This window comes from Gracilinanus agilis, chromosome 2 (genome assembly GCF_016433145.1).
Source record: "Gracilinanus agilis isolate LMUSP501 chromosome 2, AgileGrace, whole genome shotgun sequence".
In the NCBI taxonomy this organism is placed as follows: Eukaryota; Metazoa; Chordata; class Mammalia; order Didelphimorphia; family Didelphidae; genus Gracilinanus; species Gracilinanus agilis.
The window spans coordinates 525,756,284-525,776,141 of NC_058131.1; the positions used below are offsets into that span (position 1 = coordinate 525,756,284).

The 19,858-nt window shown below is 34.9% G+C and overlaps 1 protein-coding gene across 2 annotated transcripts in view; it reads right to left on the reverse strand.

Annotated features, from left to right (window-relative positions):
* Nucleotides 1-19,858, reverse strand: part of TMEM62 (transmembrane protein 62) — a 72,498-nt gene that overhangs the window by 28,777 nt on the left and 23,863 nt on the right. For both annotated transcript variants that reach the window (XM_044665097.1, XM_044665096.1), the window contains exons 8-9: nucleotides 8,199-8,354; nucleotides 5,305-5,464 (exon numbers count right to left, since the gene is read on the reverse strand). In XM_044665097.1, coding sequence (XP_044521032.1) covers nucleotides 5,305-5,464; nucleotides 8,199-8,354 — 316 coding nt within the window. The remainder of the gene's footprint in view (nucleotides 1-5,304; nucleotides 5,465-8,198; nucleotides 8,355-19,858) is intronic.

Genomic DNA, 19,858 nt, shown 5'->3' on the forward strand with positions numbered 1-19,858 from the left:
ACACTAAAAGACCGTAAGGCGTGGAATACAATATTCAGAAAGGCAAGAGAGCTGGGCCTGCAACCACGGATCAACTACCCATCAAAATTGACTATATATTTCCAAGGGAAAGTATGGGCATTCAACAAAATTGAAGAATTCCAGGTATTTGCACAGAAAAGACCGGGGCTAAATGGAAAGTTTGATATCCAACCACAAAAATCGAGAGAAACCTGAAAAGGTAAATAAGATACAGAGGGGAAAGAAAGAAAACTTATAATTTTTAAATCTGCCTTTTTAAGGGCCTCAGTGAGAGGGGGGGGTTGAAGGGGAAAGGAGGAGCATGAATCATGTAACCATGTTAAATATGAATATTAATAAATGTTAAAAAAAAAACTAAAAAAAAATATTCTGCCCAATTATATGACAATAAATATGGCAATCTAGATGATATGGATGAATATTTACAAAAATATAAATTGCCTAGATTAACAGTAGAAGAAATAGAATACTTAAACAATCCCATATCAGAAAAAGAAATAGAACAAACCATCAAAGAACTCCCTAAGAAAAAATCCCCAGTACCAGATGGATTCAAAAGTGAATTCTATCAAACATTCAAAGAACAACTAATCACAATAATATACAAACTATTTGACATAATAAGCACAGAAGGAATTCTACCAAATTCCTTTCATGACACAAATATGGTACTGATCCCAAAGCCAGAAAAATCAAAAAACAGAGAAAGAAAACTACAGACCAATCTCTTTAATGAACATAGATGCAAAAATCTTAAATAGAATACTAGCAACAAGACTCTAGCAAGTAATCACGAGGGTTATTCATTATGATCAGATGGGTTTTATACTAGGAATGCAAGGATGGTTCAATATTAGGAAAACCAATCACATAATTGACCATATCAACAAGCAACCAACAAAAATCACATGAGTATCTCAATAGATGCTGAAAAAGCCTTAGACAAAATACAACACCCATTCCTACTAAAACACTAGAAAGTATAAGAATGAAAGGGTCTTTCCTAAAAATAATAAACAGTATATAACTTAAACCATCAACAAGCATCATCTGCAATGGGGAAAAATTAGAAGCATTCCCAATAAGATCAGGAGTGAAACAAGGATGCCCATTGTCACCTCTATTATTTAACATTGTACTAGAAACACTAGCACTAGCAATTAGAAAAGAAAAAAATTGAAGGTATTAAAATAGGCAATGAGGAGACCAAGCTATCACTCTTTGCAGATGATATGATGGTCTACCTAAAAAATCCTAGAGAATCAACTAAAAAGCTAGTGGAGATAACCAACAACTTTAGCAAAATTGCAGGATACAAAATAAATTCACATAAATCATCAGCATTTCTATATATTTCCAACACATCTCAGTAACAAGAGTTAGAAAGAGAAATTCTATCCCAGTGATGGGCAAACTAGAGCCTATGGGCCAGATGTGGTCCTCTGAAACGTTCTATCCCAGCTGGGAAACATTATTCCTAATCTGATGAATACAATGAGTAGGATACAATACAATGAAACTTCAAAAGAGTTGCCTGAGAAACAGACTGATAGATGAGCATTTCCTTTCCTTTGGCCCCCTCTTTAAAAAATTTGCCCATCACTGCCCTAGACAATATAAAATACTTAGGAATCTATCTGCCAAGACAAACACAGGAATTATATGAGCACAATTACAAAACAATTTCTACACAATTAAAACTAGATCTAAACAATTGGAAAAACATTAATTCCTCATGGATAGGACAAGCTAGCATAATAAAAATGACCATCCTACCCAAATTAATTTACTTATTTAATGCCAAACCTATCAAACTACCAAGAAATTATTTACTGAATTAGAAAAACTATAACAAAGTTCATTTAGAAGAACAAAAGATCAAGAATGTCAAGGGAAATAATAGAAAAAAAATGTGAAGGAAGGTTGCCTAGCAATACCAGATCTTAAACTGTACTATAAAGCAGTGGTCATCAAAATAATGTGGTACTGGCTAAGAGACAGAAGGGAGGATCAGTGGAACAGACTTGGGTTAAGTGACCTCAGCAAGACAGTCTAAGATAAACCCAAAGATCCCAGCTTTTGGGACAAAAATCCACTATTTGACAAAAACTGCTAGGAAAATTAGAAAATAGTATGGGAGAGATTGGGTCTAGATCAACATCTCAAACCCTACACCAAGATAAATTCAGAATGAGTGAATGACATGAATATAAAGAAGGAAACTATAAGTAAATTAGGTGAACACAGAATGGTATACTTATCAGATCTCTGAGAAAAGAAAGAATTTAAAACCAAGTAAGAGTTAGAAAAAATTACAAAATATAAAATAAATAATTTCGATTACACTAAATTAAAAAGGTTTTGTACAAACAAAACCAATAAACCAAAATTAGAAGGGAATCAACAAATTGGGGAAAAATCTTTATAACAAATAACTCAGACAAAGGTCTAATTACTCAGATAAATAAGGAGCTAAAGCAATTGTACAAAAAATCAAGCCATTCCCCAATTGATAAATTGGCAAGGGACACGAGGAGGCAATTTTCAGATAAAGAAATCAAAACTATCAACAAACACATGAAAAAGTGTTCTAAATCTCTTATAATTAGAGAAATGCAAATCAAAACAACTCTTGAGGTACCCCCTCACACATAGCAGATTAGCTAACTTGACAGCAAAGGAAAGTGGTGAATGTTGGAGGGGATGTGGCAAAATTGGAACATTAAATGCATTGCTGGTGGAGTTGTGAAATGATCCAACCATTCTGGATGGCAATTTGGAACTATACCCAAAGGACTTTAAAAGACTGTCTGCCCTTTGATCCAGCCATACCACTGCTGGGTTTATACCCCAAAGAGATAATAAGGAAAAAGACTTGTACAAAAATGTTTATAGCCACACTCTTTGTAGTGGCAAAAAACTGGAAAATGAGGGTATGCCCTTCAATAGGGGAATGGCTGAACAAATTGTGGTATCTGTTGGTGATGGAATACTATTGTGCTCAAAGGAATAATGAACTGGAGGAATTCCATGTGAACTGGAATGATCTCTAGGAATTGATACAGCATGAAAGGAGCAGAGCCAGGAGAACACTGTACACAGAGACTGATACACTATGGTAAAATCGAATGTAATGGACTTCTCTACTAGCAGCAATGCAATGATCCAAGACAATTATGAGGGACTTGTGAGAAAGAAAACTAGCCACATTCAGAGGAAGAACTGTGGGAATAGAAACACAGAAGAAAAACAACTACTTGAACACATGGGATGATGGGGATATGATTGGGGATGTAGACTCTAAATGACCACCCCAATGCAACTATCAATAATATGGAAATAGGTCTTGATCAATGACACATGTAAAAACCCAGTAGAAATGCATGTCCGCTATGAGGGGAAGGGGGAGATTTGGGGGAGAGAGAAAGAAAATGAATCACGTAACCTTGGGAAAATGTTCTAAAAATTAAAAAATGAATTAAAAAAAAATCAAGCTTCTGGGAGACAGCTGGATGGCTCAGTGAATTGAAAGCCAGGCCTAGAGATGGGAGGTCCTAGGTTCGAATCTGGCCTCAGACACTTCCTAGGCTCTGTGACCCTGAGCAAGTCACTTAACCCCCATTGCCTCGCTCTTACCACTCTTTTGCCTTAGAATCAATACTCTGTATTGATTCTAAAACAGTGAGTATTGATTCTAAAACAGAAGGTAAGGGTTTTAAAAAAAAAAAGAAATCAAGCTTCTAGAAGAGTGCCACACACATTTAGCTCAATGTCCCATACCATCTGCAGCTACAGCTACTGTCACACCATATAATAAAAGATGTTTATAATGTCAACAATGACTCTCTAAGACAAAGTTCTCTTATTCTCAGTATATCTGGAAATGCAGGAAAACAAATGCTAGATATTAGAAAAACTTGCATCAAAAAAAAAGTTTCAAATAGAGGATGGTCAAAGTGCTGGTCCTTTTTTTTTAATCTATGAAATTTTTATCCAAACTAAGTCCTTCCCTAATAATGCCAAATGACAGAGATTTATTGTATTATATTTGGGGTACATTATAGATTAAAAAGGATTTTCTTGTGGTACCTAACTACCATTTATAGAACTGTTTTTATGGGGAAATGTCTTCTGAGTTCCAGATAATCAACTTAAAAATAAACTTTCTTAAGTCATTCATAATTTGGGATTGCCTATAACTGAATCTTTTAAAATGCCTACTAAGTAACTTTTAGAGTCTGCTAATTCAAAATTATTATTATTGGTTACCCAAAGGTAGAGAGGGAGAGGATATTATTGGGACTATTCATCAGTAATATAATACCCACAGTTTGGGAAAATATTTGTAGGAGAAAAACAATTGCAATGAAAAAATGTTTTTCTATCTCTTCCCCTTTCTCGTTTAGGCTATAGAGAGATAAGAAAACTATGGTTCGATTGTAAAAAATTCCCACAAAGCAAAGTCCTTGCTATCAAAAGACTAGTCATTAGCTTCTTTCTGATTTCCCCTTTCATCTCTCAGTGCAGAGTTTAAAGCTATCTAAAGCTTTTTTTGTATGCTACAGAAGCCTCTTCTTAGAATAATGTTTTTAAATGCATAAAACAAAATGTATAGGATTATAAATGAAAGCTGTTATACTGAAATGTAGTTATCAAAATTTTTTAAAAAACAACAAACAAATTAGACAAAGATCCCAAGACAATTTCATAGGACCCATGAAGAAAAATGCTATCCACCACTAGACAGAAACTGATGAACTGAGTGCTGACTGAAGCATATTATTTAAACTTTATTTTTCTTGTTTTGTGTATTTTCTTTTATAGCATGACTAATGTGGATATATCTTTTTTATGACCTCACAAATATAACTGGAAAATAATATGTATATGTATGTATGTGTGTGTGTGTGTGTTTGTGTGTATAAAGGAAAGGGGGAGGGACAGGAGGGAGAGAGAAAACTTAAAACTCAAAACTTTAAAAAATGAATGTTAAAATTTTTTACATGTAATTGGGAAATATTTGACAAAATAAATAAAACTATTTTTAAAAAATACAAGTTCATGGACCCCCAAGTTAAGAACCTTTTCTATGAACCTATGATTTCTCCTATGTGTTTATTTTCAGGACAAAATGAATGTGATATGTAAACAGATTGATGATAAAATCTACTTTTTTCCATTTTATGAGAAAATTTCCAAAGCATAGTTAAAAGTAAATCCAACCCAAACTACTAGCTTAGGCACATATTTATGATGCAAATTAATGAAAAACAAAGAACTTACCTTAACAGTTACATTTATTTTATGGGTCCCTTTATTATACTTTTCAGGATCCCACTTCAATATGTAAATAGGACCAGACAGATGAACAGCATTCCCCAAATAAACTTCATTAATCTTAACTTCAACAGACATAATGGAGGATGGCGAGAAGGTCAAGATTCTAAAATGAGAATATGCATACATGTATGATTTTAATAATCTGGGTCGCTTTTAATTAGAAAACATGTACTCTGAAAAGGCACATATGAGAAAATGGGCCTTGTTTTTCTGCTTTCTAAGCAAAATAAAAACAGTTTATTTGGACAAAGCTGAATTGCTCAAGAAGCTAGATCAGCCAGCCATACCATTGCTGGGGGTACCCCAAAGAGATCATAGGGAACAAGACATGTACAAAAATATTTATAGCCGCGCTCTTTGTGGTGGCAAAAAAATTGGAAAACAATGGTATATCCGTCAATTGAGGAATGGCTGAACAAATTGTGGTATCTGTTGGTGATGGAATACTATTGTGCTCAAAGGAATAATGAACTGGAGGAATTCCATGTGAACTGGAATGACCTCCAGGAACTGATGCCAAGTGAAAGGAGCAGAACCAGAAGAACAATGTACACAAAGACTTATACACTATGGTAAAAGCGAATGTAATGGATTTCTATACTAGCAGCAATGCAATGGCCCAGGATGACTCTGAGGGATTTATGGAAAAGAACGCTATCCACATTCTGAGGAAGAACTACAGGAGTGGAAACACAGAAGAAAAACAACTGCTTGAATACAAGGGTTGATATGGACATGATTTGGGAAGTAAATTCTAAACGACCACCCTAGTACAACTATCAATAATATGGAAATAGGTCTTGATCAATGACACATTAAGAAACCAGTGGAAATGCATGTTGGCTACAGGGGGAGGGGGGTGTTGAGGGGGGGAGAGAACAAGAACGTGAATCATGGAACCATGGGAAAAATTTTTTATGAAAAGTAAAGTTAAAAAAAACAGCTGGATCAAATTTGTTATTTGAGAGCCTTAAAAATGAAAACTAACTTCTAATTTTTTTTTATAGCTCAAGAATTCCATGATTTAAATCTTGAGTTGCATCTAAAATTTGATGAATATGCAACCCGAGACTGTTGGTGATGCTAGGCCTGTAGTGTGGAAGACCTGAGTTCAAATCTAGTCTCAGACACTTATTAGCTGTGTAACCCTAGGGAAGTCACTTAACCCATATTGCTTTAGTTTCCTTAGCTATAAAATGAGTTGGAGAAGGAAATGGTAAACCATTCCAGTATCTTTCCTAAGAAAACCCCAAAAGAGGTCACAATGAGTCAGACACAACTGAAATGAATGAACAACAACGAAGTCAAGGAAGAATGGCCATGATAATCAGTTTTAGCCTGAAGAGAGGTGGGTATTTCTCACATAAATTGTGCTTTTGAAGCTTATCATACAGTCAAGATAACATATTATAAATTTATTTGCCATTGGAAGGTTTATAGTACAGATGAAAAAGAATGAACTTATAAAAGAAATTTTCAGAAACCATCACTAGCTCGGATCTCAAGGCAACATAGGTAAATAATCTTCAGATTATTTTATCTTTATACTTCATGCATATAATTCCAATTGTTGGAAGCCTTGGGGGACACTGGCTAGGTTTAGATTATTTAGCTCATGAGTATTAAGGTATGATTTCAATTATGCCTATAGTTGTGAATCTGCAATATGATTTAAAAATTTTTTCTTGTGATATTCTAAAAGATCAAGATATGGATGCTATTCCATGAAGATAAGTCTTTTTCTCTGTAATTTGAGATATGACATTTCTCAATTTCCAAAGCAGCTACTGCCTTTTGCCCGGTAATAATAAAAGTTTATTGATCAGGGGCAGCTGGGTAGCTCAGTGGATTGAGAGTCAGGCCTAGAGACGGGAGGTCCTAGGTTCAAATCTGGCCTCAGACACTTCCCAGCTGTGTGACCCTGGGCAAGTCACTTGATCCCTATTGCCCACCTTTACCACACTTCCACCAAGGAGCCAATACACAGAAGTTAAGGGTTAAAAAAAAAAAAGTTTATTGATTAATCAGGCTTAGAAATGAGGAAAAGAGAAACTTTTTTAAAAATAAAAAAATGGTATTGCAAAAGTCCCATACTTTTCTCCTCCTTTGTTATCAAGAATTACTTAAACAGTGGGCAGCTGAGTAGCTCAGTGGATTGAGAGCCAGGCCTAGAGACGGGAGGTTTTAGGTTCAAATCTGGCCTCAGACACTTTCCAGCTGTGTGACCCTGGGCAAGTCACTTGACCCCCACTGCCTAGCCTTTACCACTCTTCTGAATGGAACCAACACACAGTATTGATTCCAAGACAGAAGATAAGGGTTTTAAATAAATAAATAAATGAAATAAAACAATCAATTAGAAGTATGAGAACTCAAGAAAAAAATGAAAAAAATTCAGGAAGGAAATTTATTTATATCTCCCTCCCTGACACTGTCCTGTCATTAATAACCAACACAAAATTGAACTGTTATGCTTAATTTAAACCTTAATAGAAAAGACACAGTAAGAAAATCCTTAGATGCTATTCATGTTGCTGAGAAAGAAATAAGTTAGGGAAACATAAAGAAAATATTCACATTCATTCCTAATGTCTTATTTCTTCAAATACCAATCTGGGGGGCAGCTGGGTAGCTCAGTGGAGTGAGAGCCAGGCCTAGAGACGAGAGGTCCTAGGTTCAAATCCGGCCTCAGACACTTCCCAGCTGTGTGACCCTGAGCAAGTCACTTGACCCCCATTGCCTACCCTTACCACTCTTCCACCTATAAGTCAATACATAGAAGTTAAGGGTTTAAAAAAAAATACCAATCTGAAAAAAAATTCAAGATTTTTCTATACCTGATATGTGTAGAAGAGAGGAGCTTCTCTAGTGGCTCATGTTTAGAGCTGCTGTAGCGAAATGATTTGGGGTTTGTGATGAGCACCACTGGCCATTTGTCAAAAATCAAGTCAGCAAAGCTAAAGAGGTCATGGTCAAAAGCAAATATCCTGTACCTGAAGGCCAAAAGTTAAAGAATAATTTAGTTATGTCAAATCAATAGTAAAGAATTAATATAATGAACAAATGTAAACAAAAAAATACCCAACATCATGATTTTGAATGAATAATAGTGTCATTTTTATATCTCTCTTTCCTTCTTACCGAATCCTAAATCCTATTCCTTGTTACCTACACTTCACTTGTTTTGGACTGAGACTGTCAATTTCTTTTAACATTAAGCTATTATGAACCAATTACTATTTTAAAAGCAATTTGAAATCACCACAGAGAAAAAGAATATTACTATTGACATTAAATTTCCCAGAATCTATTATAGTGGAAACAATACCAGATTGACATCTCCAGAGCTTATTAGTCTCAACTTTGCCACCAGCAATGTGACAGACACCCTGTCCTAGATTTCTCCCCAATAAAATGAAGGGATTAGCACTAGATAATCTCTAAATCCCTTCCAAGTCTGAATTTCCATTAGTTCACTAATAATATTAAGTATCTTAAAACCATTTTCCTGATTTAAAGTCAATGCCCAGGGGCAGGTAAGGTAGCTGAGTGGACAGAGTGCCAGACCTGGAAGTCAGGAGGGCCTGGGTTAAATCTGGCCTCCATTGTTTCCTAGCTGTGTCCCTGGGCAAGTCACTTTAACCTGATTACCTACTCTTGAGGCCTTGCCCTTCTGTCTTAGAGTTGTTACTAAGATAGAAAGTTTTACAATAAAACAAAATAAAAATAAAGTTAATGCACATACATTTAAATTCAGCTTAAAACTTCAGAAGAGTAATTCAATGGAAAGAGTGCTAGGCTTGGAATTAGAAGAACTGGGTTTGAATTTTGCCTCTGCTTGTGTCACCTTCTATGTCACCTAATTCTTCAGAGTCATGCTTTCATTATCTATAAAATTAGGAACCTAGAATTGATAACCTCCAGGTATTTTCTGGTTCTAAGTTCTTCAATTCTGTAATTTTACAGAAAATTCCATAATTTTGCTAAAACTTAATATTTAATTTGAATTTATAATTTTATTAGAAGCAAAATCTTTAAAAATTTTATTTTTAACCTGACAAATATGATATTCAAAACTACTTACAATGAAAATTTTCTCAAAATTAACTCTTCAATTATTTCTTTTATCTGTTTTTGTTCTCTTCTATTTCCTTTCTGTATACTTCAGCCATTTTAATCAAATGTAGACATGGCCAATGTGAATATATTTCTCCTGATTCTGCTTTCTTTTGATTGCATTCTTTCCTATTTTGTACATATTTCTTACATCTTTTTAATAATATGGTAATACTCTATTAAATTAAAATACCAAAATAAATTAAAATACTCTATTAAAATACTATTATATTAAAATACCTATTTTTTGAAACATTCTTTAATGTTAAGACATCTAGATTATTTCTAATTTTTTTTGCCATTACATATTACACATAATAAATTATAAACAACATCAAAGAGTTCTTGTTATCTTTTTGCTAACATCCTGGGTGTAAATTTCTCAGTAATGAGACTGAGTCAAATAGTATGATCACTTTCGTAACTCTTATTGTACAATGCCAAAATGCACTGAAATTGGAATAATTTATAATGTTACCAGCAGCAAATTAATGTACCACTTGCCCTTCATTAAGTTTAATCATTTTTATTTATTTTTGCCAACTTGATGAGTGTAAGGTAGCTTTCTTAATTTTCATTTATTAATTAGTTATCCACTAATGAATAATTTTTCCCAAATGTTTTTAAGTTTCTATTTCTTTTGTAAATTGCATATCTGTAGCTCATGACCATTTATCCATTAAAGACTAAGTGTTACCCTTTGGAGGCTGAATGTGTTACAAAATAAGTCATGAACATCAGGATTCCATTATCTGCTATATTTATGAAAGAGATTTTTCCCAATTCACTGTCTTACTTCTTTTGTAATTCAAACTTACCTACTTGGTTCCCTATAACTTCTTACAATTGCTAAATATAGATTTTGTTTCCTCTACACATTTGTAAAATACAGTAGGGCCCTTATATCCTCAGAGGATACAATCCAAGAACTAACACTGAAACTGAAAATATAAACTGAAACTGCAGATATAAGTGAATACCTGCTGACTGCATGGATAGCATGATTTTCTTGTATATACATAGGTATGATAAAGTTTAATTAAAAAAAATAAACACAGAGTAAGACATTACCAACATTAAATATAGTGATAACAAAGTACATTGTGCTTAAACAATACTGTACTCTGTCAAAGTATAGGGGTATTCAAGGAAGATCAGCATCTCTGGTGTGAGGACTTGCTGAGGCCTTTTCAGGGCTGCTCCACCACCTTTGGTGTCCACCTGGCACCAAACTCTCACCAATGGCTCCAAGAAGCTGCAAGATAAGTAACTGCCACACTCTGGTAAAACAATCTCAACAGCTGAAGGTAACTGATAGGCCACAAACACATTTAGGGAGTTAGGGAGGTGTCTACCCCAAGCCTGGCACAATAGGTGGAGGAGAACAATTTGTTCTAATGACCATAAAGGCAGTTGAAGCAGGAACTGTGAAGTCCTTAGAGCTTGTCAGACATCAAAGATACCATGATTATCTACTGCATCCCAGGCCAACACTAGTCATTCTGATTTTTGTCTTGCCACTGGACTTGGATGACTCTAGAAGAAAGAATGGGGCTGACAACTTTGTGCAACTCTGCCTCACTTAAATCCAATTCATGCACAAGTCAAGATATAACCCCACAATGTCATTGGTCCTCTTTGAAATAAATGACAAGGTTAGCTAGGTGGCTCAATGGATAGAGAACTAGGCTTAGATATGTAATAATTAGAATGAATATTAAGAGAAAAGGTAGGAGTTTTTAAAAGAAAAAAAAAGAAAAAAACAACAAACAACAAACAACAACTCTCTCAAAAGGAGATGAGTCACTAAATTAAATTAAAAATATTGTGCACAAGCAAAATCAATGCACCCAAGATTAAAAAGCAAACAACAAAGGGGGGGGAGGGTTAGGATCTTTATAGAAAGTGTCTCTGACAAAGGCCTAATTTCTCAAACTGAGTCAAATTTATAATACAAAGCATTCCCAATTGACAAATGGTCAAGGATATGAACAGGCAATTCTCAAAGAAATTAAAATTATCTTTAGTCACATGAAAAAATACTCCAAATCACTATTAGAGAAAAGCAAATTAAAACTCTGAGGCACTATCCCACACCAATCAGATCAGCTAATATGACAAAAAAGGAAAATGATAAATGTTGGAGAAGATATGGAAAAACTGGGACCCTAATATTCTGTTCGTTGAACCGATATGATCATTTTAGAGAGCAATTTAGAACCATGACTAAAGGGCCATCAAACTATGCATACTGAAAAGATCAAGGATGGGGAAAAGGGTCTACTTGTACCAAAATATTTATAACAGTTCTTTCTGTGGTGGCAAAGAACTAGAAACTGAAAGAATGTCCAACAATTAGGAAATAGCTGAATAAATTGTGGTACATGATTATATGATGAAGAAGAAGATCACAAAAAACCTAGAAAGATTTATATTAAATGATGCAAAGTGAAATAAGCAGAACCAGGAGAATGTATACATTAACTGTGAATGACTTAACTATTATCAATATTGCAAGGATTCTGGACAAATCCAAAGGACTCATGGCAAAAAAGCTATCCACTGCCATAGAAGGAACTGACAGAGTCCGAGTGCTGACTAAAGCACACACCATTTTCCACTATATTTCCTCTATATTTTTCTCTAACATAAGCAATATGTATCTTCTTTCACAACATGAAAAACATGGAACTATAGATTGTATGATAACTCAGGCACAACCTATATCACAATAACTGCTGTCTTGCTTATACAAAAATATTTATAGCTGCGCTCTTTGTAGTGGCAAAAAATTGGAAAATGAAGGGATGTCCTTCAATTGGGGAATGGCTGAACAAATTGTGGTATCTGTTGGTGATGGAATACTATTGTGCTCAAAAGAATAACGAAATGGAGGAATTCCATGTGAACTGGAATGACCTCCAGGAATTGATGCAGAGTGAAAAGAGCAGAACCGGGAAAACATTATACACAGAGACTGATACACTGTGGTACAATCGAATGTAATGAACTTCTATACTAGCAGCAATGCAATGATCCAGGACAACTCTGAGGGACTTATGAGAAAGAATGCTATCCACACTCAGAAGAAGAACTGTGGAAGGAGAAACACAGAAGAAAAACAACTGCTTGAACACATGGGTCGATGGGGATATAATTTCGGAATATAGACTTTAAAATGACCACCCCAGTGCAACTATCAAAAATATGGAAATAGGTCTTAATCAATGACAAATGTGAAACCCAGTGGAATTGCACATCAGCTATGGGGGGGAGGAGGGGACATGAATCATGTAACCATGGAAAAATATTCTAAAATAAATAAACAAATAAATAAATGGATGAGGTTTTTCATGTAAAAAAAATAACTGCTGTCTTAGGGAGGCAGAAGGGGTAAAAGGGAGGGACAGAACGTGGATCAGAAAATCTCAGAAAACAATCATTAAAAATTTTATCAACATGTAATCCAGAAAATATAAAAAATTAAAAGAAAATTAAAAAGAAAAGGGAGATGAATCATATACTGAGCTGGTGGACTTCACCCTGTCATAACCAATATTTGCTTAGTGGATGCTTTGAAACTTATGAACTTTATTTTGTGGAATTTCCCAAGTTTTCCCATTTTTTTCCTATGGCTAACAAAGGAAAACTCAATCAGGAAACACAGGAACCCTACTACATTTCCTTTTCTAATTTGTTAGTTTTGTGTCACTGATTAAGATGGAGTTTGTGATATATGGTGAAAGGACTGGTTTTTAATCGTATTCAATCCAGTTTTTCTAATGCCATTTATTAAATAATGATTACATTCTCTAGTGTTTTCTACCCAGTTGGTTTTCCTATACTAATATTCTGTGTATATTTCATTTAATTTTCAGTTTCTTTCTTCACTCCATTTGTCTAGTTTTGGGTTGTTATTTTGAGTTACTGTTTGATAACGTGTTAAAAAGCCCACTTATCAGTTTTCTCCCCAGTTTCTTTATATTATTGACTTCTCTATTTCATTTTAATTTAATCCAATATCCCACTAGAATAACAATTGATATATTAAACCTATATATTATTTTGAGTATTAAGATTTTACTGTAAGTAAAAGCATATCACTTTGTTTTAGTTTTGTGTCAATACTTTTTAAGTTATGTTCATAAAGATCTCATATATTTTGATAAATTAATAACCAAATATTTGATGTTTTATAACTCATATCTCTTTGTTATTGGAATAATATTAAGATTTGGGATTTGGTAAATTAATTTTATAGGTAAGGAATGGAAAATCTATCTTACAAACAACTTGGAATCTGGAGAGGGGCTAGTGCAAAGGTTCTGTGGAATGTTTGAGTCTGTGGAGAATAACTGACATTCCAGGTTGTTACTCCTGGACTCTGAGGGAGTGATACTTTTTGCTCTCTTCTCCTCTCTCACTGAAGCTTGGTGAAAGAGGCTGATAACCTCTGGAGCCTGTGGTATTCCTTGTGTCAATCTGGAAATACTAGGATCAGAGCTCAGTGACTGGTTGGCTGCAGTTGGAGAGTTATTCATCTCTAAGAAGAAAAACAGAAGATCTTGTCTTTTCCATGGGCTCTGTGGGAAACCCAGAGTCAAGATTGAGCTTTGGCTAGGCCTCATTCAAATTTGCTTTTGCTGGTCCTTTCATATTTGGAGACAGAGTTCAAGGACTATATATACTACTTATAAGGATATTAGAATAAGTAATTTAGGTTACTACTTATAGGCTACTACTTATAAGGATATTAGAATAGGTTGTTTAGATAAGGAATTTGGGGTTTAGTCAGTATAAGAAGAGAGAGTAGCCTGGGTTTTCCCAGGACTGAAGAGACATTTTGCAACGTCAGTTAGTGGGTGGTGGTAGATAGAATCCCTTCAGAGATAGAAATCCTTTATATACTTATCCTTTTTATCAATCCTATATTATTTATAAAGTAGGTTTAATTTACATATAAATTTATTATTCTCCAGAGTATTTTCCTTGTGCAAGGCCCAGAGGTAAAAGCTCATAGCTATCGGACTAGCCAGCTGGCCTTTACCACACTACAACAACTTAAGGATACTTTTGGATACATCTACCATACTACTGTTTACAGTTTATAAGAATGCTGATATGTTCTATTAGTTATTTTATATTCTATTACTATACTGAATTCCTTTCTTATCTCAATTAATATTTTTGTTGTATCTTTTGAATTTTCTAGATAATATATCTTCTCAAAATGTCTTCTTTTCTTAATTTAACCTATTAACCAATTTAACCTATGTATTTACCTTACTGAGATTGCTAATGTTTTTAAAACAATATTAAAAAGATTTGATGAAAATTTTTATGTTGTGGCTACTTTTAAAGGAAATACAACTTTTCTTTATGTTATCTCCTCATTTTAATAAGATATTATTAGTTTTTAAAATCCCATATCTAGTCCTTCTCATGTTTTATCGTGAATAGGTATTTTATTAAAAACCTTTTTCTGATACACCGAAGTACAAGGGTTTAAAAAAAAAAACCTTTTTCTGAATCTAATTATAAGATCACATAAAATGACTACTTTGCATGTGATATACTAAAATTACTTTTCCTAAAACTAAATCATTTTTACCTTCTTTATAAGTATGACCCACTTATCCATGATTTTGTGGAGTGAATTTGCTTCCATCTTTTTAGATGTATTCAAATTACTAATATGTAACAAAATACATCTATTTTCATTTGCAAAATTGAAAACCATAATTTTTTCATTTTCAATGCTGTCTTATTAAAAGTAATATCTTAAAAGTCTAAAGTTATATACTTTCTTTTTTTTTTTTCTTCTCAAATCCTTACCTTCCGTCAATACTGTGTATTGGCTCCAAGGCAGAAGAGTGGTAAGGGTAGGCAATGGGGAACAAGTGACTTGCCCAGGGTCACACAGCTGGGAAGTGTCTGAGGCCAGATTTGAACCTAGGACCTCCCGTCTCTAGGCCTGGCTTTCAATCCACTGAGTTATCCAGCTGCCACAAGTTATATACTTTTTTACTAGCTCAAGACTCAAAAAAATTCTCAATGGCTTTTATGTGATGCAATAACTATATAATTATTTTAAAACTTGCTATTTTTTTTACATTACAAATGCTCATAAGAAATAGCTTTGTATAGCTTAGTAAGGCTTGGCCTTACTACCAGAAAGCCTTAAATTCATCTACTTTCTCTAATACACACTAGCTGTGTGTTTCTTGGCAAATAGTTTAATCTCTTAATGCCTCAGACTATTTGCTAAAATTTAAAGTTACAGATAAATCCCAGATCTGATCTGCATAAGAAGAAGAATACAATATTGAACAAATACATAATGTTCATAAAATCTTTAAAAGCAGAAATACTTTGGCTTAATGAAGAACTTGGGGAAGTGGCATGCTGGGAGCTAAAATGGCAGAGTAATGGATGTTATGCTCCTCCAATCCCTTCACATACATAAAAAGAAAATAAATCGCCTTAAAACAAAGGAAAGCTAGAGTAATATATCTCACTAGGGTAAGAAGAGAGAGTGGCTTGGGCAGCACAGCATCTGCAAGAACCAGCAGAACTTGCAGCAGCCCAACATGCTGCGACTCCACCAGAGGCAACAAAGCTATAGAATGGGAATGAACCTAGTCTGAATCACTCTACACAGGTAGAGAAGACAGAGAAAGCAAGACCCTATTCACTTCCACATGGCAGCAGAGTCCTGATGCTACAAGGGAGCAGAGAGGGAGAACTGGAACTACAGAAACCTACTTACTCCCATGTGGCAGCAGAGTCCCTGAGGTGGCAAAACCCAGAGAAGGTGACCAGCCTGGCCTAGGTCACTTGTCAGGGGCAGGGAATCAGCAAAACAGGGACTAGACTGGTACCACACAGTGCTGAATACAGATGGATAAAATAGCTGCAAACTTCCCCAGAGCAAGCCAGCAGGTCCACCACCTTAACAGACTTATTGTGAGGTTGTGTAATTGAAATTTTGAGGTCTCTGATCTAAACTTCCTGTGGAAGTTTAGGGGTCTTTCAAACTACATGTCCCATGATTACTGACTTACATAATGATGTAGGCAGTTACATAATGGCATGAACCAGAGGTTAAAAATGAGTGGCTGGGCTTGCACTCTCTCTTTTCTGGCTGAAGCAGTATGGTGGCGGAGGTAATGGCGGGTCTTTCAAACTGACTCTTAACATGGCACATGGCTTCATTTTTCTTATGGCTACAAATAAATCTTTTAAAAACCACATTTTTAATCCTATCCTTTTATATCCATTTCATTTCTTACATTTTTGGCAACCACTTGAAGTTCAGAGACATAATCCTCAATTTTTCAGATAGCCGAGCAAGCCACACTTCTGCCATGGCTTTTCAACCTCCCCCCACAGTCAGAACTCTGAGAGAATTCCAAATTCTCTCCAGAGCTGCGGACCTGCTTTTGCCTTTTTTGTGCTTTTCTTTTTGGCCACCCTATCAGCCGTCCCCACTCCCACCTGCCCCTCCTTGGGGAAAAAGCTACTGCTGATATTCTTTCAATCACCAGCTGCCTGCCTGATTGCTGATCCCAGATCCTGGCTGTTCCCTATTCCTGCCTTACATTCCCCATTCCCTCAGATCACCAGCTGCTCCCCTGACCCTCCCTGGACCTGGAGAGCCTGGAGTTGCTGCTGCTGCTGCTGACCCCAACCACTGCTCTGAAATTTGGTTAAGTTATAAACCCCTTCTTTTTCATTGTGCACACCAGAGTTTCCTGGGTGTGTTTCCTCTAAGACATTAAGGACTTTTAACCTGAAGAGAACTTCTCTAGCCACTTGTCTAGCCATCTCCCACCACAAGCTTCTCCAAGTGGCTTTTCCAGCCAGAGGCTACCCCGGTTGGCTTCCATGTGGGCCCTAGCTTTTACTCTTCAAACAGGAAGTAGAATAGCAAGCATAGCCCACATTGCCTATTTGAAACAGACCCCAGTTCTGGGATGGTTTTTTTTTCCTACCATTCCTTGTAATCATCTTGCCTGAGACTCAAGGGAAAAATTCATCTCCCTACACATGCTGGCCATTTGGGCCTGCCCAACCTCTGAATAATGAATTTTTGGCTGCTAGATACATTCTGTTCATTATTTTATTATAACTCCTTAATAGTGAACAAGTCTATTCTGATTGGTAAAAAGGTTTTTAACTACACTGCTTGTAATTTGTCATTTCCTTATATTATTGTATTTCCTGAGATTTCTTCAAGGTTTAAAAATTTTTTTTAGTTTACCTGTATTAATCTAATTCTGTTATATGATTCTTTATCTGTACCATTTACCAATGATCTTACTGAACAACATAGCATTGTAAAAAGACCATGAACATCTTATACAAACATTTTTTTATGTTGTTGCCTTAAGAATTTAAATTGTAATTTTATAAAAAGTCTTTAAAATTGACTTTAGGATACCTAATAACTTCTGAATGATCTTTTCTATATATTATAAAGAATGTTGTCTTAAAAAGGTAGAGAAAACAAATAGAAATTTCCTACCTAGACTCTTTATATATAAAAGCAGGAAGCCAAAAGAGCTCCTGTATGCTTGATAGTTTAACTCTTTATTTTAATTTACTTTCCCAATGGAAGGATCTAGAATTCCTGGTGATATTTTAGACCCAAAAGCTTTTTTTATCAGATTTTTTTCTAGGCTCTGCTCCACATTTGGATGGAGGCAGTAATAGATTTTGTTAAAAACATCTCAGCCAAGGTTGAATGATTTACTATACCTGTTGAACTTGTGACAAGTATACATGTTTTAAACATCACAGCAAGTAGTTATATATAAAATAGGTTTGTTTGCTATTGTCTTTAAATGTGTTATTGTAATTTTGGAAATTTTGATACTTTATTTGAATGTGCATTATAAATCTGCTATTTTGTAAAAATCATTCGCACTCACAGTAGTTCATGGCAAAAGTTTGACAGGAAATAGAACTCATTTTGGGGTAAAAAACCTTTCACCAAATATAAGCTATATATATATATTTTTATTTTTAAAATATTCTTTTATTATTTTTTCCCTTCTATGTGCAATACCATTTCTTGTACTTAAAGTACATATAATAAACATTAATCTTTTTTTATTTTACAGTAATATAAGTTTAATATATGAATATATAACTGCTGTAATATTAATGCATACCCAAAAAGCCTTAGACTATGGAAACCTGCCATGAATTGGTAAATATTATGGGACTGTAATTAATGATTCTGTCTGATTCCAGGAGAAGGGAACAAAAGAGCCACAAGGTCAAGGAAACCACCCAGTCCCAATGGGACTGGTGAGAAACTACACAGTGCCTAGCAGCACAAAGTCAAAAAAGACCATATCAATCCAGATAGGATTGTTGAACTTCTATGACAATACTAAAGGACTTGAACTTAGTGTTAGGTTTGGGGTTGCAGCTGTTCTGACATATGTTAGAGGCCAGACTTCCCTGAGCTTCATCCTAGTCAAGTACCAAAGGTTGGCCATCATCCTGGCTCGCCCTATCCCTGAGAAGTGCAGGAAAATCAAACCAGGGAAAGATACTTCCCTTTCATACACACAAAAAGAATTTGGTCCTTTTCTTTCTCTTGTAAGTGTGGCAACTTTTTGTAGTCATGGCTACTGAATGGGTAATTGCACAATTGCTTAAATCACTTTACTTGGACCTTGATTCAAGGACCTGTTATAAGTTTATTTTTCCCTACATTTTTGCACATAAGATTTTGATATTTTACATTTCATTCACAAGTTATTTTTTCTCTTTTATTTGAATTTTTTTTTCTCTTTTTAAATTTCTTTTGCCAATTGATTCACACAACCCCATAACTCAGTCATGTATCCTTAGCTGATCTGGGTGTTGGCCTTAACCCTCTTCAGGGGAGAATGTGTAATTGAATTCTCCTCAGGGGGGTTATGTATGTTTTATAATCAGTATGTATGTATTATAATCTATAATGTAAAGTTTAAATTCTTTTGAGAGTAATTTTAGGATAAGAAATTTGCCATCTCCCCAGAATCCAGACAACAAACCTGTTTGGAGAAGGCACCATGAAGATGCCTGAAGAACCTACACTGCATCAAGAAGATCCAAAATGAACTTTGGGGTGCAGTTGATTGAACTATGGGGAGGTGAATGCATTTGTTTTGAATGTATACTCTTAAACCAAAGGCGACTGCCTCCAATTGGCTTTTTGTCAATACACCTAGTAATCATTGGATCATTGGTTTTGTCCTCTTTTCTTTTTATTCATAAATTTCTGTAATTTAAAAGTTAGTTATGTTTACAAAAGCCTTCAGGGAGATCAGTCTCTCTTGGCTCTTCAAGGGGAAATGTGTAATTGAAATTTTGAGGTCTCTGA